The 23,427-nt window shown below is 55.9% G+C and overlaps 1 protein-coding gene across 3 annotated transcripts in view; it reads right to left on the bottom strand.

The window, feature by feature from the left end:
* Positions 1-9,116: 9,116 nt before the first annotated feature.
* Positions 9,117-23,427, bottom strand: part of LOC144949086 (estrogen-related receptor gamma-like) — a 101,019-nt gene continuing 86,708 nt past the window's right edge. For all 3 annotated transcript variants that reach the window (XM_078878920.1, XM_078878922.1, XM_078878919.1), the window contains exons 4-7: positions 17,232-17,342; positions 16,896-17,057; positions 14,641-14,910; positions 9,117-10,041 (exon numbers count right to left, since the gene is read on the bottom strand). In XM_078878920.1, the coding sequence (XP_078735046.1) occupies positions 9,797-10,041; positions 14,641-14,910; positions 16,896-17,057; positions 17,232-17,342 (788 nt within the window). In that variant the 3' untranslated portion in view covers positions 9,117-9,796. The remainder of the gene's footprint in view (positions 10,042-14,640; positions 14,911-16,895; positions 17,058-17,231; positions 17,343-23,427) is intronic.

Raw genomic sequence — 23,427 nt, 5'->3', positions numbered from 1 at the left:
CCATCAACCCACCAAACATCGCTGCCCCAAAGCTGGGCCCTCAGCACTTTTGACTCGTGCCTCCACCCACCCCCCCCAACTGCCCCAGCCGACTACTTTGAAGCGTCTGCAATGATTCACGGGCACATTCGCGCGCATGGTTCTTCCTCGACCGATCGCGACCTCCCGAACACACAGAGCGCTTTTACGCACAAACCGGAGGAACCACAACACGATTTACGCGAACGCGCTTGGGCTCGGCCGCTTAGGAACACCACGGCGTTCGCGGTAATAGTAGATGCGTCGTCCCTGTTTACATAATCACACGGTTATATATATAGAGAGATGTATAATGCGTGTATTAGGCGTGTGTATGTGTCGGTATACGTACGTGCGCGTGTGTGCGCGTGCGTGTTTTTTGTTTTTTCGTATAGCGAGTTAACGACCAATTTTAACAACGTTAACACACCGGTACATGTAATAACAGCGTGGAACACTGGGGCAGCAGGGGGTAGTCACTACAGACAGACGAAAAAGGGTAAACTGGTCAACTGGGAAGAGACAATTCAACTGGAACAAGGGGGGGGGGGGGGGGCATTTTAAAAACCGTTCACCGCATCGCTACGGTTTTGCAAAAAAAATCAGATTATTGTAGATATAAATGCTCGTCTCTCAAGCATTCAGCGAGGTCTACATGTCACATTTAAGAGTTTACTTTCAGAGTGATTATACTTCAGCTCGCAAACGAGGCCAGTGCAGTTATTTTATTTTAGATTTTGGCTCGGAGTGGATCCTGTGGAAAACCCGCAGAGGCGAGTACCACATAACTCATCAAGGGCGTTTTTCCCACTTATCAACACAGCCAGCCGTTTGCTGGCAGACTTAGCAATGTGCCTACGTGGATATTTACGTACGCTTTTTTTCTCTTTCTGGATTGCATCTTCCGTTAAACCAGTGTTGTAGGTTGCACGTTTAAATCTCAAATATATATTTTTTGGCCACCTAACTGTTGTGTCTTGCAACACTCACCGCTCCAGCGCTGATGTCTTCCACTTGCCACAGTGAAGCTACCAAACTACCTCGCGTTACCATGTCGATAAAGTTTATTTTACAACAAAAAAAAGCCACAACTCTCGTTAAGTCGACGTGCATTCTCGTACACCACGGTGGTGATTCCAGAATGTGAAAATTAAACAAAATGTGAAACGGTCTTAAGATGGGAACAGGAGATAAGGGACACCTTGTGTCGAGGGATGATGAACACAAGTCAGCCAAACCCAAGCCCTACCCGATGCAACTGGGGCGCCAAGGAGATGTTAACTCCCTCGCCTGATATACAGGAGGTCGTGGGTTTGATCGCGACCCTGATGCCGGTTGTAAATTTGGAGTTTGCACGTTTCTCTCTCTCTCTCTCTCGTCGTGGTCGGGTGGATTTTTCTCCAGGTCCTGCTATACATTTCCACGTGAAAAGCCACTTCGTTGAGCTATCATGTGGCCAGGTTGCTTCTAAAAAAAAGAGCTAAATAGCTCAATGGGCCTTATCTGGTAAAATAAAAATAGTTAATAGTTCGTTAACTGACAGCATGTGCTATATTAGCCGTGTCGGTCGTAATGGTGCAATAATTAGATAGCTTATTGCAGGCTAACGTCGATTGAACTGCAGTTAAATAATCGTTAAGAAATCTTCATTCACACTGGACGTAGGGCCCACAGTACAACACAAAGACAATAGATCAGAATGCAAAATACCAACTGCAGAGTTATGGGGAAACACATCTCACGATGACCGTCAACATCGTCAAATCTGATACCGTGGAAAATGCCCACCGTGGAAACCTTAACCCGCGCAGCTCGCAGGCGGCTGGGCTCGTGGTAAAATCTCGGCGTGGGGACGGGGGGGTCAGTGTGAGTACGGCTGGGCTGATGGACTTTGGAGAGCACCCCCCCCCCCGCTCCTTTTTAAAACCTGAGATATGAGAACCGTGACAAAACACATGCCCATTGAACAAAACAAAAAAAACTCCTATGGCGACCACGTGACTATTGCACTTGCCAAACGACACGTGGGCAGAAGCCGCGGATGTAATTACACGCACTCCCATTTTTAGAGCGTTTTACCGAGTGCCCCATTTAGATCCGGCAGAGGCGATGTGCGAAATCACCTGTGAATTTCAAAGCGACGCGACGATGAGAAGCCCTTTCTGGGCGACTCGCTGGCCGCGTTCATGTCGCGCCGGCGTCGCTGCGTGCGCGAATTCACGCACGCATTTGATTCCCACGCGCTAAACGCGCGGCCGTGGAAGAGCAGACCAAATACCCTCCTCCTCCTCCTGAGCGGGGGCTCTCCCGAGCTCCTCCTCAAGGAGGAGGCCCCCTTCGGCAAGCAGTGGAGCGAGCAGGCAATTGCAGGGCTGCACCTTCGCCAAATCGACGTGTTGGTAACGCGTGCATGCCCCCCGGGTGTGGCGCTCGCAACTTTCGTGCGCTCGCTTCTCCAATGCTGGGCGGTGCGACGTCCGCCGACGACGACCTCCCGCGGCGCACCGGCCGGCCGGAGACAAGCGCCCGCCTAAAACTTTGCCAGATCGGAATCCAAATTTAGGCTCGCACCCACGTGGACCTGTGCGCAGAGAGTCACCGAGCCCTTGAGCCAAGCCGGGTCTCACCCCTCCTCGCCCCCCCCCCCCCAACACATCGGTTGCGCGACACTCAAAAATCGCTTACGCGCGGACAGTCTCCGCGACCCGTTGCGAGCAATCGCACGAAAACAGTCACTCGCGCCGCGGAGAAGAGAGAGGGCTCTGCGCGCGTTCACGCGGTTCATCCGATTGGTCGCCAACGATCCTGAACACGCCGTTCCGTTTTCCTCTGTGAACCGCAACTGCTCGCTCCGATGTGGACAAAGCAGCGCAATCTTTCGAGGGACCTGCACACCTGGGCATGATCGCACCGGCACGGCAAGGGCTCAACAGGAAGGAGTTGGGTGTTTGGTCTGTGACGGCAAATGCGTGCAATTTATTTCACTCGTCAAACCTCCTGCGTGTAAAGCAACCAAAAAAAATTCCCCCAAAACGTTCTCCCCCTTTGAACGCGTGCAGATCATCACGCGGGCCCACACACGTGGCTCGCGTCACTGAAGCGTTGATGTCACCGCCTGCGAGGATGGAACACACACTAGGATCCTTTCAAGCCTGTTCCAAAAGGCGGGGGGGGGGGGCTCTCATTCCCGTCACGCCAAGCCGTGCTACGGTTTTTTGTGTGTGTGTCTGGATATATACAAACTGGTTTGTTCTTATGCATACCGTTAGGCTGTCTTGTGCTTAAAGAGGCGTACGCTACATTGTTTAAATAACCCGGCGCGAATATCGGCAAGCGCCTTCAAGGAGTTGGGGGCGCCTGTGTGTTGAACGGGTGAGAGTTCGTGGAAATAATCAATCTGCCATGGTGTTGCGAGCGGCCGAGCGATGACACGCGTCTTTTGCCGCTCGGCGGAGGTTTCGCGGTTCAAGCCCGGGCGGCCACCCCTGTTTAATACTGCCGGGTGTGTCAATCAAATATACGCCCCCCCCCCCCCCTACACCCCACCCCCCGTCTGCTTCAGTTTGATTTCGCACGACAGCAGCGGGCCACGCGAGCGATTCGGCGTCACGGTGCGCACTTGAAAATGCCTCGCAAATGTTAGCGCCGAGCTGGGCGAAAGCCACCGGCGTGGCGACATCGTCCGTCAAGCGCTCGCCGCCACTCTGACCATCACGGGGGCGTGCCACTCGCGCGGCAGACAAATCCGCCGGGGGGACCAATCGATTCGACGGACACCACAAGTGCCTACGATGAGACTCTCACCCCCCTCCCCCCCAAGGCGTGGCTGCTGCGAGGCCGCGTTGTCAAAAAAATTCCCCGGCGCACGCAAGCGCCCACTAACTCCGGCACGACATGAAACGCTTCTCCTCGCCTTGGTGACACTTCGGGACGGGCCGGCGAGCGCGCTGTGCCGTCGCAAGCGTTGGGCAATAGACTATAGTTCAATATATATATGCGTTATGTACATCATAAATAAAACAGTGTACAGTGTAAACAAACCAACACAGCACATATAACTGGAAAACACGTATTATTGCAAAATTGTTAACCTTCGAAGGTAGACGTTATCCCTGGGTGTATAATTCATTCATTATATTATTGTGTGTTTTTATAGCGTATCTACTAAGCAGCACGTTGCACGCCTGTCACGTGCACGCAAACCAACGACGCAGCAAGGTGGGGGGGGGGGGGGCCCACTCTCGTGATTCTCTCGCGGTACAGGGAGGGCAGCACGCGTTCCCACCAATCACAGATGAGCATTCGGTCACCGTCATCACAACCGCCCCCCCCCGCCACCACCACCACCAACCGCCCAGCCTTGGACGCGGTCGGTAGCACAGCTATCGAGCAGGCGGCTTCAACCGCACCGAGGTGACAAGGGGGGGGGGACGGTGGATGGAGTGGGGGGGGGGGCAGCCTAATTTCATCCCTTGCACTTGGGCCCATGCCAACCTCGCTAAGCCACTGCTTGTACCCACTAGGCCCCCCACATCTTCATTTACAGGCTGCCACCACCCCCCATCCCGCGCTCTCTTGCTCCAGGAGCACCTCTGGAGGCGACCGGGCCACTGGACTTTGCCGCTACGCCGACCGTTCGTTCCGGCGTGAAGATCTTGGCTGAAGGGGTGCACAAAATTAATTCGGTAACAGAACACGACACGGTTTACTTTCGGCTCCGGGACGTTGAGGTTGGACGGGGGGGGGGGACAAGAGCCACCCGCTCGACACGCAGCGCTCCGTCCACCTCCCGCGGTGAGTCCATCGTCTCGATGAGCGACAGGCCGCGAGTCCGCTAGAGAGGACGGATCGTTCCTCTCGTCCCGTTTTCACCGCCCGAGTTCCCACCGCTCAACGGTTGTTGTTTTCGTCTCTCCTGTAAAGCCTCAATCGCACGGGGCCTTTTTCACCCCGCAAACCGAAACGTCACCGCCACCCCCCCCACCCCGAGCACTCTTCACGACGTACAATTTGTATAACCCGTCGATTCTCGGGCTGCGCAGTTCCACAAGCACGCATCCACGGAAGTTGCATCGCGCGTGGCAAGACGTGGATTTTAACCGACAAATCGGTGGCACGAGCCTGCCGTTTACCCCTCCAGGAGCATGCGTGGTGTGTGGGTGTCTCTCTCCACCTGGGGTGCAGTTTGTAAGTGGGATATGCGTGACCTGTGTGTGCGTGGTGTTTGTGCGAGTGTCTGCCCCGGTGTTCAAACGCGGCAAATGAAGACAAGACTGCGCGTTCCATCGCTTCCGTGAATCTGCGGAGAGATTCCTAACCCAACAATATTTCTGATAAACAGGGCCCCCGTGTACCAAGAGAACCAATGATTGACTCTTCTACAATATACAGTGTATATATATACTCTTATATCACACTGCAGTGAACTTCCAACCACACTGCAAATAAAAAGTCGTCCGTAAAAATGTATTATATTATCACTATTTCATTACATTACTCGTATTCATTATATTTATTTTCATTTGTACAGTAGTGCCATTTAAAACGATAACCTTCTCGTGTAGACGCTGCCCCACTTCTGCCAGAAGAAAAAAACAACATTCTCCTTCAATGCCCAGGGAGGATTTGGGCCCAGCCACGCAAAAATAGCCAACTTGTTGCAGCGAGCATTCTGGGCCCTTTCCGAACGCGACGGATTCTCCGGCGTCGTGGCGGCGACTGCCGCGGGGAGAGGGGAATGCTCGCGGACGAGCGCAGAGGATGGGTCTGGGTCGGGTACGGCCGCTCACGGAGGGGGGGGGGTTAGTGGGGGCCGGTAAGGAAGCGTCCAATCGTCCGCACGGGTCATCTCCGACGCCGTTTCTCGAGGCGGGTTTTACGCGGGGCGCTACTTTGGAACCGAGACGACAACCGGTCGTGCCCACACGCCGACGTATTTAGCCGAATCGGGCCCTCCCCATACCCAACAGCGCCGAACGCTCACACGGCGGATGGAATCCATTAGAAGGATTTGAACTTGCGGGGGCGTCTTAAACATGCCTCTCTCAGCAAGCGCCTCACAATCACACCTCAACTCAACCGTTCCAATGCCCTTCTGTAGCCTGGCCAAGGAGACCACCCCCCCCCCCCCCCCCCAGTGGCAGCTGCCCCCGTGCAGCAGCGCACGGTTCCAACGGGAATATTTCCGCTCGGCAGGCGCCATTCGCGCCGAGGGGTTCCTGATACTGGATCCAAGTTTCTCCGTCCACAACGCGGTGGTTTTGCCGACCGGCCTCTTTTAAACGCTCTCCTGGCATTTTTCAATTTTCGTTGGGGGCGTTTTGTTTCGGGGTCAACGGTGGGGATCGGACGGGCCAGCACCGGCGGCCAGACGTCACGACGGCCGCCGCGAGCACGATTTGCGGATAAAAGCGAGAGTACACGTGCCGGCAGACGCACGGTTCTGCTCCGTACACGCACGAGTACACGTGTGCGTGTACGTGCGCGCGTGTGTATGCAGTACACACGCGCTCGCAGGCGCGTATACACACGCGTACACGCGCGCACGTCGATATAATTAACACTTCATTTTACACAGAAACGCCCTTTGTCGTTTAAACATACCTTTCCCGGTTTCCGTTTGGCTTTAAATCTTTTCCTTATTTTAACATGATTATTTTTTTTATTTTACATATTTGGAGAAGTCAAGTTATTGAATGCCATAGTTTTTTTTTATATGCATGGCTCAGTATAATATAAACGATTGCTAAAAACACAAAACGAAAACACTTAGAACATTTATAGTGCGTGTTTCATGGCTGGGCAACCATACTCATCAAGCACGGAGGACGGAGGTGGTGGCACTCATTGCCAGGACATTGGGATGACGCGCGCCATGGGACCCCTCGTTAGACAAAGTACCCCGCGTAGCCTTAACACACTTTTGGGGCAAGTGCTGTTCGCGAGCACCTATGAAGGCTGGCACGGCACACGAGGGGGGGTGGGTGGCCAGCACCGCGCCCGGCCGCCTTTGTCTCCCCAGCGGCGATGTTTTTACACACCGCACCAGTACTCGTTTAAGGCCGAGTCGACCTAGAGGAGGCCCAGAACAGAGTTCAGATAACCGTCAATGGTGTCGGACTCGAGCGGGAATCGAACGCGAGTCGCCGGGCTTGTAGCGCTCCTGCGCTAAACTGCTAGCGCTTAGCGCTTTCTCGCGCACGCACGCTCACAGCAGCGAGCAAAATCGGCCGACCAATTTACTTCGTGGGGGGAGGGACGGCCTGTAAAGGGCGGGCCCCCTAAAAGTCAAGTCTCGAAATCACCGTTGCAATAAAGGTATTCTAATAATTACAGCCCTTTGTGTCAACTCGCCGCTCGGCGGCAGGAGGTCGTTTTAATCGTTGCTTCACCGTCCCGCCGAACCGGTGCAGCTTGGTGGAGGATGGTGGGGTGCGGGGGAGATTAGGGGGGCCCCAAGACCGGTTTGGATATCGCCGTGGCCGGGAATCGAACTCCGGGGGGGTCCCCGGGGGTTGGTTGAGAACGCAGGGCGCTAAGCACTGCACCGCCGCCACCCGGCCACTCATTCGCTACACCAACCCCCTCCTCCTCTACCCCCCGCCGGCAACTCCTGGGTCCTTTGCTGCCACAACGACCGAGCTGTCCGCGTGCGTCGGTCAAGTGAAAGCGAGGGACGCGGAGAGCTGGGCACAGGAAGAGCAGAGCTCCAGCAAGGGCTGCAGAGAGGAGGAGGCGGCGGTGGGAAGGGGGCGAGGAGGGGGGAGTGGGGTTCCCTTCGAATGTTTGAGATGAGGAGTGATATAATGCGCCTCGAGTTGCCGGGGCAATTTCAGCGACGCCGCATCACGAATGTAGAGGTCAGTATTTCCAAGGGAACGGTGTGTGCGCGTGTCGCAGGCTTGCGGGCGGGCGAGCGGTAGCGCAACGGTGAGCGCACTGTGGGCGAGACGGGTTCCCACGCGTGCGGGTCGTGCCGGTTATTTGACCGTACTGAACCCAGCCTGGCGCGAGCACGGCTTTTGGCAAAAGGCGGCGGGGGGAGCGCAGACGCGGAAGCACAACGGACGACAACGGACGACACGCCGCACGGCCCGCAGCGTGCGCCCCCCCCCCCCCCCCCCCTTTCTACTTGGGCATCACGGAGACGCAACTCTTTGCAAGAGACGGAAACGAGGACGGAACGAGAGGCGGAAACGGAGAGCGAAGCGAGATTTGACGCCGATGGCACGCTCCAGGGTAGGGCTTCACGAACAGAACGTCAGAAAAAGACTCACGGAGGCCGCTTTTGGGGGGGAAGGCGTCTCAAAGTTCTAGTCGGAGCGCCAGAGGAGGAGGAAAAAAAAGGTCACGTTGTATTGCTCGCGATAATTATTACGCAGCGGCGAGACGTTCCGACACTTCACTTGGCCCTAAAATGCACACAGCCTGGCACAAGCGTCGCAGTGACCGCCACTTAGTAGCGAACGGCGGCGGCCGTTGTTGTTGTCGTTGCTGTGCGCGTGGCGCGTAGACAGTGGAAGACAAAACCAATTACCCTTTGGCCCGCGTCCCGGTGCCTCCTCCCTTCACGAACCTACCTCCCCCCCCACCCAGCGAACGACACTTATCCGCGACCGCGAGCAGGCCTTGGACCGCCGCGCTAATCCGGGCGCCGGAGGGCAACGTTTCTCACCCCGGACGACGAAAGGCGGTGGCCGAGCGCTCGCGGTGACATTCGGCGGCGTAACTTGCGGACAGCGCCGGGGGGGGGAGACTGCCGCGCGGGCTCGCTGCTGGCGGCATCCGAGTCCAATTCGGGGGCCCCGCGGGAATGAAAATGGTTCATCCATCCACCTCTAGCGTACGACCACGCTACCCGCACCTCCACCCCCCCCCCTCGTCTTCAAACACGGACATTCAGACGAACATTAGGCGACACGAATTGCATTTGTGAGTAAGAGTCTTTTTTTGCGACCAGAGTTGTCGAGGACCCCTTGGGGTCCCCCCCCCCTCCCCGGGCTCCGTGTACACTGTGCGGAAGCAGCCAAAATCAGGCTACGGACACACGCGCTATCACCACGCCAAATGCCCCCCCCCCCCAACCCCTCCTGCTCCCCCTCACCCACCCAGCGCCACCCCCACGACGCATTCCAATTAATAAAATGTACCCGCCACGCGGAGCGAGCGAGGCGAGCTGGCAACAACCCACACTTGCTGGGAAGTGGGCCGCGTGGTGCTCTCCCCGCGAACTCCTCGTGGCCACTGCCTCGGGCCGCCAGCGCCGGCCGCAGCGAGGTTCCGGCTCGCTCCGACCCAACACTCCTCATCCTCCTCCCATCGTCAACGCCACCACCGGAGAGCGGGGGGTGGGGGCGGCTGGCAGCATCTCGCCGTTAGCCTGACAACATCATTTTGCTTTCCCGGCTGCGGCTTGCACGACCTGACGTTGCTCCCCCCTCTCCCCAAAACATGGTGGGGGTGGTGGGGGGTCGATGGGGGGGGGGGGGGGTCGGTGGGGTGATGTTCGGCGAGGGGTGCGGGCGTAGAGGGAAACAGCGGGCACGTTGCCGGCAACGTCATCACCATCGTCACCACCGCGGTAGCGGTCTCCACAAAAGTTCTCGTCTCATCGCTCCAGTTTTGTGGGGGGGGGGGGGGGCGGGCAGGTGGAGTGGGTAGGTGGGGTGTGGTGTGGGTGGCGGTGTGGTGGGGGCTGGTGGTGGGGGGGTGGGGTGGTCGAACATCGTCGCGGACGCAACGCCGGGGCAGCTCGTGAAGGAAACGCCGCGCCTCCAATTCAGATCTTGGCCTCGAGCATCTCCAGGAAAAGTTTGTGCATGGGCACCTTCCCCTCCAGCTTGACCGAGTAGAAGAACTGCACGGCGCGCGTCGCCGTCTGCCGGAGGAGCGGCAGCGTCATGAGCAGCTTGCCGGCGCGGCGCGGCTCGTCGGCGTGCTGGCTGGCGCCGTGCTCCTGCAGGGCCTCGTGGAGGCCGTCCTGGAGACGCTGCACCGCACCGCCGTCCTCTATGTGCATCGAGTCTGCGCGCAGCACGACCAACGGGCGGGCCAGCGGCGACGACGGGGTTAGCGGGGGGAGGGGGTGCGGTAGTGGCACGCGACAAGGGGAGGGGGAGGTTGGGGCGGGCAGTTGGGAGGGGCGGCCGCGACACGGAATGAACGCGTCGATTGGAGAATCGCGACGGTCTTGTCGCGACTGGGCGTCACGGTGGGGAGGAGATGTCAACTATTTCGCCTGGTATACGGGAGGTCCGTGGGTTCGATCCCGACCCTGACACCTGCTGTAAATTTGGAGTTTGCGTGTCTCTCTCTCTCTTCATCATCATCACGGTGGGTAGGAGATGTTAACTATCTCGCCTGGTATACAGGGAGGTTCGTGGGTTCGATTCCGACCCTGACGGCTGCTGTATATTTGGAGTTTGCGTGTCTCTCGCCCTGTGGTAGTGCGGATTTTTCCCCGGGTCTTCCGGATTTTCCCTCCACATTTAGAATCAATGCCATGCGTTTTCAGTATTTGGCAGCTAAAAATTTCCACTTGATAAGCCACTTTGCTGAGCTATCAGAGACGTGCACCGTTACACATCTCATCAGCAAAGAAAATCGTGCTCAATTTATCACGAAAAGGCTCGTTACTTTAGCAGCGCGTCCGTGTAACTTCCGACACACACTCAAATCACGGGAGGCTCAAAGAGAGATCGCACTCTTGAACTGCCAACATCCGGAACTCAAAATAAGTGTAAGTGTCATGTAAACTATTGCACAATAAATCTCTGCAAAGTAAACGTTGTAATCATTGTCAAGTAACGTTGCAACCCACGTGAGTGCGATTACGGGAAAAATCGCGGAGGCGAATGCGATGTGGCCCCCCTCCCCCTACTTGAGTTTTTTTTCATTCCAGATTTTGCCACTAGATGGCAGATGTACCACGTGATCATTTACCGAAGGAGGAAGTTTGCAACGTGGTGGAGTCCGGTGACAACCAAGAACCGTTGTCATCGTTTACGCGTGGCGTTGAACGAACCGTCCCATTCGATAACGTGAGCACGTTTCTGCACGGCGACTCGATCGGCAGGGCCAGCTCGTGCGTCAACTCGAGCAAATAAAACGTTTAAGTTCGCACAATCGACAGGAGGTACAAGAACAATGGGCTTGCATAATGACGTACGTTGATTACCATGTAAATATCCACAAGCGGTTGAGTTGGCTCGCATAAATATATAAATGTGTCGTTAAACCCGCCACCACCCGACACGGCCAACTAGTAAGGTTTATCACGTAAACAGAACGTGCCAATTCGTCACTAGTACAACACACCGGCGTGTTGTGGATTTGCCCCCCGGTTTTGGGAGGGGAGATTCCTGGCGGCGCGCGGTGACCTCGTCTTGCCCGAATCAGGCGCAGAAATGCGTCTGCAGGCGCGTAAGTAAATGTAACGTGAGGGCAAGCGGTCAGGCGTTCCCCCCCCTCCCGCCGCCGCGTCTCCCTCTTAAAGAGGCCCGGGAAGATGCACCAAAGTGGATTTCGCTGGTTGAGTTTTAAAATGAGGCTGCTTTCTCCCTGGTGCCAAGCAAGGGGCTGGGGCCCACCCCCCCCCCCCGCTTTAACAGCCTCATCAGTCCTCCTCGCCGCCACAAATCCGCTCGCTGGTGCTCGAATCAGTGCGTGTGTGCGCCCGTGCGTGTGTGCGCGGCGCCCATAATTACATTTCCCCATCACATCTAGGAGGGCTCGCTGAATTCAATTACTTAACTACCAACCAAACGACTTCAAGAATTAACCAGCCGAGTGGAAATGCTCCCGGGAAGTGGCCCCGCAGCCACTCGACGGGCGGGCAGGAAAATTGGCTTGCGGGTTTTTTGTTGTTGTTGTTGCTGCTGCTGCTGCTACAGACTTCTAAGTCCCGAGTCCCCAACCGCCCTCCTCCTCCTCCTCCTCTCTCCCATCTCACTCGCCGCCTAAGTTCCAGAGGGGGTCCCTGAGACTCAAACCGTGAGTGACGGCGGGGGAATTCGCACCCCTAAGTGAGAGCGCGCGGGGGGGGGGGGGGTGGGGTCCTCGATCGCGGACGAGATGCAGTCGGCTCGTTCTCTCGGCGAGCCGCCGGTCGAAACGTCGGGGTGACCGGCGGGAGATGCAAACGGCAAAATGAATGAAGCCGGTAAAAAAAGACAACTAAATAATCTCCCGCGCGAGACCGATTGCCCCCGCTCCCGCCCGCCCGCCCGCCACACAGATTTTCCGTTTAGGATCCCAATTCGGCGGCGGTGGCGGCGGCTGCGAGCGAGGGCGGCATCTGTCACCGTTAGTTTTACGCGGCCTCCTAAACGGTCGTCTGCAGTCGGTGCAAAATCGGTGTCCGCCCCGGGGGGGCGATGGAAAATTGGGGGAGATCCCATTAACGAGCTCCCGTCAACAACCCCCCCCCCCCCACACACCGCCCCCCCCCCTCTTTACTCCCGAAGCGCTTTTTTCTACCCCGACCTCGCACGCTTCCCACAGCCCACTGCCCAACCCCCACCACCGTCCCACCCCCCGACCCACTCCACGCACACTGCGGGGCATGCACGGGCCGTTGCGCGCTAACTGGGTGGGGGGGGCGGCATTGGCAAGTGGAGTGGCCAAACTGCGCCATCGACCGTTGCAGCCGGAGGCCAGGAAAGCTCAGTGGCAGGGAAGACGAGAAGCCCTCTGCTGCTGCTGCTGATGCGTGCGCGTGCGTTCACGCGCGCGAGTGCGTCACTGTATGTGTATATGTTTGTTGAACTGGTGATCGCCAACAGAACTTGTCCCAACAGTCTGTTCAGGCTAAACGGGGAGATCTTTGTTTCTTTTATTTGCATGTTTCGTTTCTTTCGTACGTAGCCGACTGCTAAAATCGGAGGTGCGGTGGAAGGACAACAAACCAAACACAAAAATCAAGGGTGTGCCGCCCAATGCCTCTCATCGACGCGCAGACGTTGCTAGTGGAGGCCGTGGGCGGGGGGGGGGCAGGCGCACGCACACACGCACACACGCACACATGCACACACGCACACACGCTCGCGGCTGGGGGCACACGTGGGCCGCGAGCAAGGGCGAGACACAGTCGCGTCAGCCGCGGTGGTGGTGGTGGTATTGGTGCCAAGCCGACGGTTGCAATCCAGAGCGATTCTAACAGCCGTGGTGCAAACCACAGCTGTTGGAATCGCCGTGTCAGGCTTGGGGGGTTGTCCGACCATCATCTGCCACGCTGGTCGGTGCGGATTTGATGAGCGGAGCGGGGAGGGGGGGGGGTTGGAGGGGCCCGGTTATCAGATGCCAACTCGTCACCGATGTTAGCGGTGGCAGGGAACCGCACCGGGGTCGACGGGTTCGTGGTCGCGGTGCGTTAACCGCTGTGCCCGCCGGTCGACGGCTCGGACACGAAGGGGTAGACACGAGTCGACATTAAAAGGCACGTGTCGTTTGGGTAACCAAACGACCGAGGCCAAGCTTGAACTAGGACTGGAATTAGGGTGAGAGTGGCATTTGGGGTTACGATTGTGATTAACGGCAGTTTAGACTCGAGGTCTCTGCAGCCTTGATTAAAATCCATGCGTCAACTTTAATGGGGTGTAACTGCGTGCGTCACTTGCGCCACCTTCACCAAATCCACACCGATGAGGTTAGAACTGGAGAACTGATCGCAGCCGCAACTGCGACCGGCATTAGCGTGAAGACTGCGATTCACAAGCACTTTAGTGCCGGAACTAATTGCAGTTGCTATTGTACGCACGTTCGTCAAACCTCCTTCGCACCGTACGTAGCAAGCAGTGCTAATCGGATGCGCGGGGGAAGGACAAACTAAACACAAAAAGGAGCTCTAAAGAAATTAGTTTTCAATCTAAATTTAAAAGTGCATAGCTCTCGTGGCATGAAGACTGCAACTCACAAGTTGCAGTCTTCCGACAGCCCTGTTCTTCTTGCGTTGTGGCCGAAACGTCGTGAGAATTGTATTTTATTATGTTTTATTTTTATCATTTTATTATTTCCCTTCTACGTGACTTCACCGAAAGAACCAAGAAGATGAATCCCTGCAGTCAGGAAAGCTTTAAATCGAAACTCACAAGCACTTGAGTACTGGAACCAACAGTGGCCGGACATTGGCATGCAGCCTGCGATCGACAAGTACTTGAATATCTTCTTGGTTCTTTCGGTAAAGTCACGTAGAAGGGAAATAATAAAATAATAAAAATAAAACATAATAAAATAATTCTCACGACGTTTCGGCCACAACGCAAGCAGCCGTCTTCAGGTGGAGAACAGGTCTGTCAAGTAGGCAGAGTCTGAATGGCACGCTCCAGGCTTGGAGCGACTATTTATGCTGGGATGGAGGGGCGAAGAGCGTCTTGACAAAATAATTTGCATATCAAGAGGAATTTAGCATATTTGTGGGAAATGCAGATATGCGATTAGTACTACTTGTGAAATGCGTAGGAGGTTTGGCGAGGGGTTTAAAGTCATTATGCCCATGCATTATGCAGGATTAGCAGCATCAAAGTACTTGAATACCGAAACCAACTGTGACCAGCTACTGGCGTGCAGTCTGTGATTAGGATCCTGGGCGGTGGCGGTGACGGTGGCGCGGGGGGGCGCGCGTACCCGAGTTGGCGAGCGCGATGGCCTTGAGCGTGACGAACTCCTCGCGGTCGAGCGCCAGGCTCTTGTACTTGCGCACGAGCTGCAGGATGGTGGAGTTGAGGTCCAGGAGGCCGGCGACGCGCGACGACTCCTCGTCCATCACGTAGTCGTCCGCCCACACGAGCTCGTCGTCGCACGGCAGCGAGCGGAACACGACGCCCAGCAGCAGCACCTCCATCCACGCGCTCTGCAGCAGCGACATCTGGTCGCCCAGCGAGAGCACCGAGAAGCCTGGCGACAAAAGGGGCACGGGGTGGGGTGGCGGGGGGGGGGGGCGATGCGTGTCAACGCGGCGTTCGCAATCGGAATCCGTATTCAGTCCCGGGAGAAATCCGATGAGCCGTGAAGCTCTTCTTCACAGATGTCCAGGAGGGGCACAGAGTCAGCGGGGTGTCAACTCCCTCGCCTCGTTTGCAGGAGGTCGTCGGTTCGATCCCGATCTTGACGCCTGCTGTATATTTGGATCCTCCGGTATTTCCCCTCCACATTTTAGAATCAACATGCGTTCACAGAATTTGGCTGCTGCGATAAATTTCAACGTAAACCACTTCGTTGCGCAAGCATTTCCTGCACCTCCGATTAGCACGGTTGGCGATGTACGGTGCGAAAGAAGTTCAACATACATACGTACGCGTTCACACGTCACCACCCCCTGCGGCCACTAGAGGCCGCTACGTTCAGCACCGTCACGAATGAAAGCGACTCGCAGGCTAAACAGTGAAGTAGTTTTTGAGATTGGATGTTTGCACTGCGTGATGTAAATTAATCTAGTTTAATTATCATCGCCGTCGTCGACATCCTTAATGTTCGCATGCGCTACGTCTCAAGGCGCCCTGCTAGGAGGGGCACCCCCGGTGGCAGTTGTCCCTGTGCGGCACAATGGAGGGAGCGGCACCCGGCCCGCGTGCGAGCGTCGCCCTTGTCGGCAGGGCGTGATTGTTGCCTCCAAACGAACAGTGATCTGCGAGCCATTCATCAGATGATCGGGATCGCGACGCCGGCACGGGAGAACGTCGCGGGAACTTTAGCGTCCACTGTGAAGGGGACGGTGCGAGCGCAACTCGTCGTGGTGAAAGCATCGGCAGCGTGAGCCAGGCTGGCTTCCGCTGGTCTGGTAGAAACGAGCCCCCAGAAAAATCGGCAAACGCGGTAACCGCTGCGGCTGCACACAGCGTCTCCCGTCTATAACCAACCGGTGCGGTGAGCGAGCACCTCTTAGGGCGACGCTGAATCTGGCCGTGAGCAGACCTCTACGACGGTGAATCGTCTATTTCGCTGGCTTCATTCAATCTCCCGGCGCAGCGGCAGTTGAAGCAACGTGCTCGAATCTCAAACTCCACCCCTCCCCCCCTCCCCTTAAGATTTCTGGCCAGCGCGGAAGAGTAGGCCAAAATGCCATCTATGTATTGCTTCCTCCGGTGGAGCTCCTTCCATCATTAGTGGGCGTGGACAACGACTTGCAGGGCTGCACCTTTACCACTCTATCTTGCAAACGGATCTCTCCTCTTCCGCGCCAATGACATCGCGGCCACGTGAACACGAGAAGGCAGAAGGCTGCCAAACAATGGCAGACCTCTGCGCGCGCGTGTGTGTGTGTTTGTGCGCGCGCGCGCGCGCGCCAGTACCGTCCCACTTGTTACACTAATTAAACGCAATAATCAGGCGGGGACCCAGGGCGAGCAGCAGAGTGGGTAGTGGGGGGCGGGGTGCCTCAGGGTGATGGCTATCGGGCGCACACAGCTCGCTCCCGGCGGCGGCGGTGGCGGCGGTGTGTCCAATTTATCTTATCGTGCTGATTAATAGAACGGGGCTGTTCCGAATGCATTAATTACCAGATACAAATCTCCATTCACGGCGCCGCGCAGATCGATCCGCCGACACCTCAGCGGCGGCGGAGCGACAGCCCCCCCCCATCTCCCACCCACCCCCCAACCACACCCACCCCCCCGCTGTCACCCCCCACCACCCACGGCGGGGGGCGGTGGCGTGCGAGTTCCGCCACGCCTTGCGCCGCCGCTCCCTCGGCCTGGCCAGCCAGCCAAGTGGCCAATTTCACGGGACGACCTCACTATCAACAGCTCCTGACAACCTTCAATGCCGCCGTTCGGGGGTGGGGCCTTTTGGGGATTTCTCTCAACTTTTTCTCAACTGCATCAAACCGTGAGAGGAAGGAAAGGAGGGAGAAACAAACCAAAAAACCCTAAGACCTCTCTCACCGGGGACGTGTTTGGCCCAGCCGATGATGACGACGAGCTCGCGGTCGGCGAGGTCGCACAGCGTCGTGAGGGCCTTCACCTCTCCCTCGGGAACGGCCGGGTCGGGCATCGCAAACATCTTCTCGGGCTCGGCCACCAGCAGGTGCGAGATGATCTTGTTCACTGGCGGGAGAGGAATCGCAAAAAGAGCGAATGTCATCACTCGAGCCAGACCGTGGTGGGGCGGCAGTGGGTGGGGGGGGGGGCGCGAGCGGCCACGAAGAGAACCGGTACGGCGCATGGGGGGCCGCGGGCGTGGTGAGCGGTGTTGTGGCCTCCTCTCACTCGCTCGCTCACGTGGTTTCTTGGCAGGCTGGTCCAGCTGGGGCCCGAGGAACGGGCTGTTCTCCGCGTCGATCCTGCGCTTGTACTTCTGCCGGCCGCCCCGCACTCGGTCCAGACGGACGCCTGTGCGGCAACGCACGCCAACGCAACGCCATCGCACGCCGTGAGACTAGTTGGTGCCCGAACACTCGGCTCGACAACGAGTAAACGATACCAAACTATTTTTTTATTTCACCAGGTTCAGGCTCACCGAGCTGCATAGCTCTTTTATTTCGGAAGAGACCTGGCCACAAATGATAGCTCAACGAAGCGGCTTATCACGTGGAAATGTACAGCAGCCAAACACTCTAAACGCGCGTTTCTAAAATGTGGAGGGAACAACTGGAGGACCCAGAAGAAAATCCACGCGACCACGGGGAGAGAGACACGCGAACTCCAAATATACAGCAGCAGGCGTCAGGGTCGGGATCGAACCCACGGCCTCCTGCACACGAGGCAAGGTAGTTAACATCTCGCCACCGTGGCTCCCTCCCGGCGTGCCGACCGCTACTACGACCATCATCCCTCCGTTCGTTCCCACACGCGCACCGGGGCGCAGGGCGAGGAGCGTTCACGAGGCGGACGAGGAAGGGTCGACTCCGTGCGCGAAGTTGCAGGTAGATGTGACGGAAAAGGAGGACTCCCACGGCAGACGGTGGCACCGACGGACAAAAAATTAGGGGATGTGGCTCAAGCTATTCTCGGTCGCATGAAACCACCCGGCACAAGTTTTACAAAGCCAACTTAAACTTTCCAGATAAGAGGGAGCTGAAGTGGTTTTATTTTAAAAAATCCATGTAATTTCTGTGATGAAGTTTTATTTTAGTTTTGTAAATTGACACCGGGTTGAGGGGGGGGATGAGAGAAGCCCTTTCTACCCACCGCCTGCCCCTTCTCGCCCTGGGCCCTCTAATTTACAGCACGGCCACCCACTCGCCCGACTCTTTTTTTAGCAAGACGAGGCCCCATTATCACAATCACATCGTCCCCCGCGTCTCGGTTCACGGTCAACGCCGTAGGATTTCCAACGATCCTCCCGACGAACAAAAAACTACAACCCGATCGCGCCGGCGGTGGCGGCATCGTAAAATACGGGGAAATTGCGCGATCCTTTTGGTTTGTGGAGTACGGCGGGAGGGGGAGGGTGGCAGGGGGAGGGTGGTTTACGTACGGTGTGAAAGAAGTCCAACATACATACGTGCGTACAGAGGGAAAAGAACAATTCACGAAAGTTCGGCTGCACCAAAGCGCAGGAGGGGAGCGTAAACACCGCGTCCTCTCGCTAAAGTGGAGGGCAGAGAAGGAGCGAGGTTATGCGCGAAAGATAAGGATTGAGGCTGCGCAGGTGTTAGCCGAGGCTGACTAGCGGCAAGGCGCGACAAGGTTGCGAGCAACCTGCGTTTCCCGTGATGCCGGTCCTAAGCTTCTATTTTCACATTTCTGCTTTTAATTTTACTTTTCGTTTAGCCAGGTGAGAACTCAAGAGGCCCGGAAGGTGAAGTCTCGTTTGCACGAGTGACCTTGGTTGGCAGAATGAAGCAAGTAAAAAAAAACACACACAAAGGAACGGCAAAGTAACGAAATGTAAACGCCGCGTCACGGACGATTAGAAAAGATCGCAAACTTAACTCGACGTTAAGTCAAAACTGAATTATTACATTCCACGCAGAGCACAAATCGGCTTGCGCAGAACAGCCCCAGCAGATTGATCCACAGCACAAGCGACAAAAACTAAGCTACGGAAAACCATAAGCATTGGGACAGATTTTGGGTGCCTGTAGTAACTAATCTGTAAACAAACAAGCAATTGCAAGTGAAGCTATCGGGAGGAATCGGTCTTAGCTCACGCGTATTGCGTAAATCAGTGTCCTTCATTGCAAGGCCCGCGGGGACGCTGGCGGTCTCTGGTGGCCTTTAGTGCGGCCCTCCCCCCCGACAAAACACAACATGGTGACAACACCCCCCATCATCATCGTCATCGTGCTGCGGTCAAACCCCCAATGATTTCAAATGTGTGGCGGCCCTTATCGGCGAAAGTGCCACCACCACCCCCCCCGCTTCCGAAAAGGAGTGGAGACCACTCGTGTAGATCATTGCTTTCGTAAAGGGCTTCTCTGGGGAGTCCACGTCTGCTTGGAGAAAAACCCTAAACTGGGCAACTTTCTTATGTGTCCCAGGGTGCACAGCGACCTCCAAGATTGTCAGTCAAGCGCCATCTCCCAAGTACGAGTCAGTCCCCTACCTCCGCTTTGAACCAGCAATGGCACCACTGACCAATGCAGTTCTTAAACATTTCTTCATCATCATCATCACGAATCAGCCATTATCAATCCACTGCTGGATGAAGACCTTGCCACACAAGCCGTCGATCTTCCCGATCCACCCGGCACACATCTGCCCACGAGCCGGTGAGCATTTCACATTTTCCCTTTGCTCACCGCTTTCTTCGTGGAGAAGTCTTCAAACTCAACTAAACATTTTAGTTTATTTTACAAGGCAAGGCCCACTGAGCTACGTAGCTCTTTTTCGGAAGCGACTTGGCTATCACAAGTGGTAGCTCAACGAAGTGGCTTATCACGTGGAAATTTAAATCGCAGACAAACTCTAAAACGCGTGATGTTGATTCTAAATGTGGAGGGAAAAACCGGAGGACCTGGACCACGGGGAGATCGTGCAAACTCCAAATATAGGAGGCGCTATGATTGCGATCGAACCCACGACCTTCACCCCATTTGTGAACAACAGCCATACGAGACATTAGTACTTCAAATCGGCAAAATCATTGCTTCACTGCAGCTCAAAGACTCAATCCAGGGCCTGAGGCCAGTGGGAAGTGCGCTCAGGGGCAAAACGCGTGGGGGGCAGGCCTCCCTCCACATTTGGCACCACTTTGTGAGTGAACACCTAATAGCCTGTGTCCGCGCTGGCCCGAGCCAGAATATTTTATCCGAATCAGGAATTTCTTGCGGCAAAAAACGGTCAAGTTATTTACGGCCACATTATCATTTTTTTTCCCCCTCCGCGTAAATCCAGCGACGGGCGCTTAAATTACACCGGCGGAAGTAACGGCCAGCAGCTTGAACTTTTTTTTCTCTTCCCCTCCCACCACTACCAGCCCGATCCCCCCCCCCACCTCACCTCACCTCGCACCTCCCCATCGGTCGCTTAAAAATCACATGCAGAGCCGCCCCACTGCAGCCACTGGGCAAGGTTTCCATGTAAAAATGTGTATGATTTACGTGACATCACGTCCGGTTTTTGCACCCGCTCCACACCACCTGAGTTACTGCTTCCACGAGGGATTGGAGCTGCGGTAAAAATCAATGAACGCCAACCGCCGTGCTACACGTGCACACACACACACACACGCGTGCGTGCGTACGCGCGTGCGCATTAACGTACGACTTTCTCAATAACGCCGTTACGCCAAAAACGTCAGCGTTCGAAACGCTGTCCCATCCCGGGCAAGCGCTCGACTCATATTTACGCAGCGGCTAAATTTAATTGCATCACAAAGTTGCTTTTTACAAGGAGAGACGATGAAAGACAGCTCCGGACGCGTGTTCGGGTTGTTCCGGGTTTTTAGTTCGGCGTGAAGTCCAACGTTTCGCTCCCACGTGCTCGGAGCGATCTTCCTCCTCTTCACGTCATCGTGCCAACCAACTCGCGGTACAGCCCCGAGGTCCCCGTCGGGGGAGCTACGCGGGCCGAGCAAGCGCGGAATCCTACGCGAGAGGCGACAACTCCACGGGACAACAACGATGGGAAAGCAGAATACGAATCGAGGGTCGCGGAAACTGGATGCGAGCAAGAGGAGAGACGCCTAAAAATTACAGATATTTGTTATTTGGTGGCTTGCTTAACTTTCCTATCACTTTGCACTCCCGTCTATTTCTGCATTGCTTGTCGTCGTAACTTTCCGAGCCGCCGCTACTGGAACATCTGTAAGAGCTTCACAGCTCATCGGATTCTTCCAAGTCGAAATAAAGATTCCGATTCTGATAAAGTGTCTGAACTCCGCGCACATAACCGAACGATCCGGGGGCCGCTAACGAGTCGCGTGACGAGCCGTAGTTCGTGTAACCACGGACGAACTATTTAGTTTACCAGGTAAAGGCCCACTAAGGCTACAGAGCCATTTTTTTCAGAAACGACCTGGCTATCACAAATGATATTATCACGTGGACATTTACAGTGGCCAAATACTCCAAACGGACGCCGATTCTAAATGAGGAGGGAAAAACCTGAGAAAAATCCACGCGACCACGGGGAGAGAGACACGCAAACTCCAAATATACAGCAGGCAGGCGTCAGGGTCGGGATCGAACCCACGACCTCCTGCATACCAGATGAGGCATTTAACGTGTCGCCACTGTGGTGGTCAAACACCGACTTGACAGTTCCCGGGGGAAGAACCAACAACCACCAGGGCAGCCCAAGATGGGTGAATGCCGTTCCCTATATTGTAAGTGTGACCAGAAAAACGCCTGTTCATGGTTTTTCGCCATTTACCGTACTTAGCGGTGCTTTCAAACTTGCCCAGACCACGTCAGCTATCTCGACCTGCGCCCGTCGGCCAAATCAAACCACATCTCAGCCAGCGGTGTTGTCGGCTACGTACGGTGCGAAAGAAGTTCAACACGCATACGTACATGCATAAACGTGCGGCGTTACTTTTTATTAATCCAAGTCGATATTTCACGGCGCGCGTGGCTTCATGGCCAGTTGTTGCTTAACATAAATACATTTAAGCTCACATTTCTAAGCTCTCTTCAACTGGTGACTAACTCACACGCACACATGGGCGCAACCGCAGCCGGATAAAGTTCAAATTTGTGTTTAATCAAGGCTGCGCGAAAATGAAATGTGAATCGATGTGGGTGTTCGCGATTCTGGGCAGACCTCCCCCTCACCCTCACAGGATCTCTCTCTCGCTCGGTCGGAGGCATCAGCCACACAAACCACCACCCCCCACACCCCGATGGGCCTCAACACTTCAAAACGTGGAAAGTATTTCATCAACTGACGCAGCTAAGCATTGTTACCATGACCGCTTTTAGCCGTCACGCTGAGCAGAGTAAAAAAAAAACACAACAATAACGACAAGAGCATTTTCCTGCCGCACTGCCCGTGTAACGATGCTCGCGTTGCAGAGTGAGCGGTGAAAAAAAAATGTTCCTTTGGGCTGAGATTAGTCTCTCCCATGTGAGCTGAAACAAGCAGGACTCCACAAACCAGGACCACTCGTTACGGCAACTCATCTTTGGTCACATCTACAATACGGGACGCCACGGCGGCTAGGAGATGTTAACTACCTCGCTTGGTACACGGGAGGTCGTGGGTTCGACCCCGACGCCTGCTGTATTACTTGGAGTCTGCGTGTCCCTCCCCGTGGCCGGGACCTTCAAAAAACGCCACGGGCGAGAACGATTCTCCCCCGGCAAGCGTGGCGGGAGCAATCTTTAATATCGCAATCACCTGTTCCGGTGGCGGGCTCGTTGGCTCCGCGGTTGCTAAATCAGTCGCGCTTGGCATGGGATTGTGCCCAGTGAGAATATGTCCCGCACACACTCACTCACTTCGCACGCACGCACCCCGCCAAGTCACCTCGGCACTAACGCCGCACATTTTAATTACGCACCTAATGGCTAATTTCATTTACGAGACAGTGTTTCACTCCGTCCTGCCGCGCCGCAGCCAGGTGAAGGCGCGTCTCTTATTTATTCATGTTTCGATCGTCAATTAATTTTATTCCGCGCTTTTTAATTAGCACCTCTCCCCCCGCCCCTCGTCCGCGATTGGGGCTCTAAAAACGGCAGCGCCCCGGCGCAGCTCCCCCGCCGGCGGCGACACGAAACCCTCGACTCGGAGCGAACAAAAAACAACTAGCCGCCACCAGCGCCGGCGGCCACAGGGGTGCCCGTGACACCACTCGCGCGCGCGCCCGCGCGTCGCCTCGCTCTCTCGCCAGATGCCGTGCAGATGTTCCGTAAAAAAAAAAAGGCAACAGCGGGTCCCCCCGCGAGGCTGGGTTGGCACGCAACCAAACTGGGGGGCGCTGAGGGTTTTTGCCAGTGGGTCCAATTCGCCGAACGGCGGTGCTAAGTTTTCCGAAATTAAGTTTTCCTTTGTCACTTCCACCCCCTCTCTCTGTCCATGCAGGAGGACA

Source organism: Lampetra fluviatilis, chromosome 52 (genome assembly GCF_964198595.1).
Source record: "Lampetra fluviatilis chromosome 52, kcLamFluv1.1, whole genome shotgun sequence".
Classification (NCBI taxonomy): domain Eukaryota; kingdom Metazoa; phylum Chordata; class Hyperoartia; order Petromyzontiformes; family Petromyzontidae; genus Lampetra; species Lampetra fluviatilis.
Note: the sequence above shows the minus strand (reverse complement) of the source record. Positions and strands in the feature narration are given on the sequence as shown.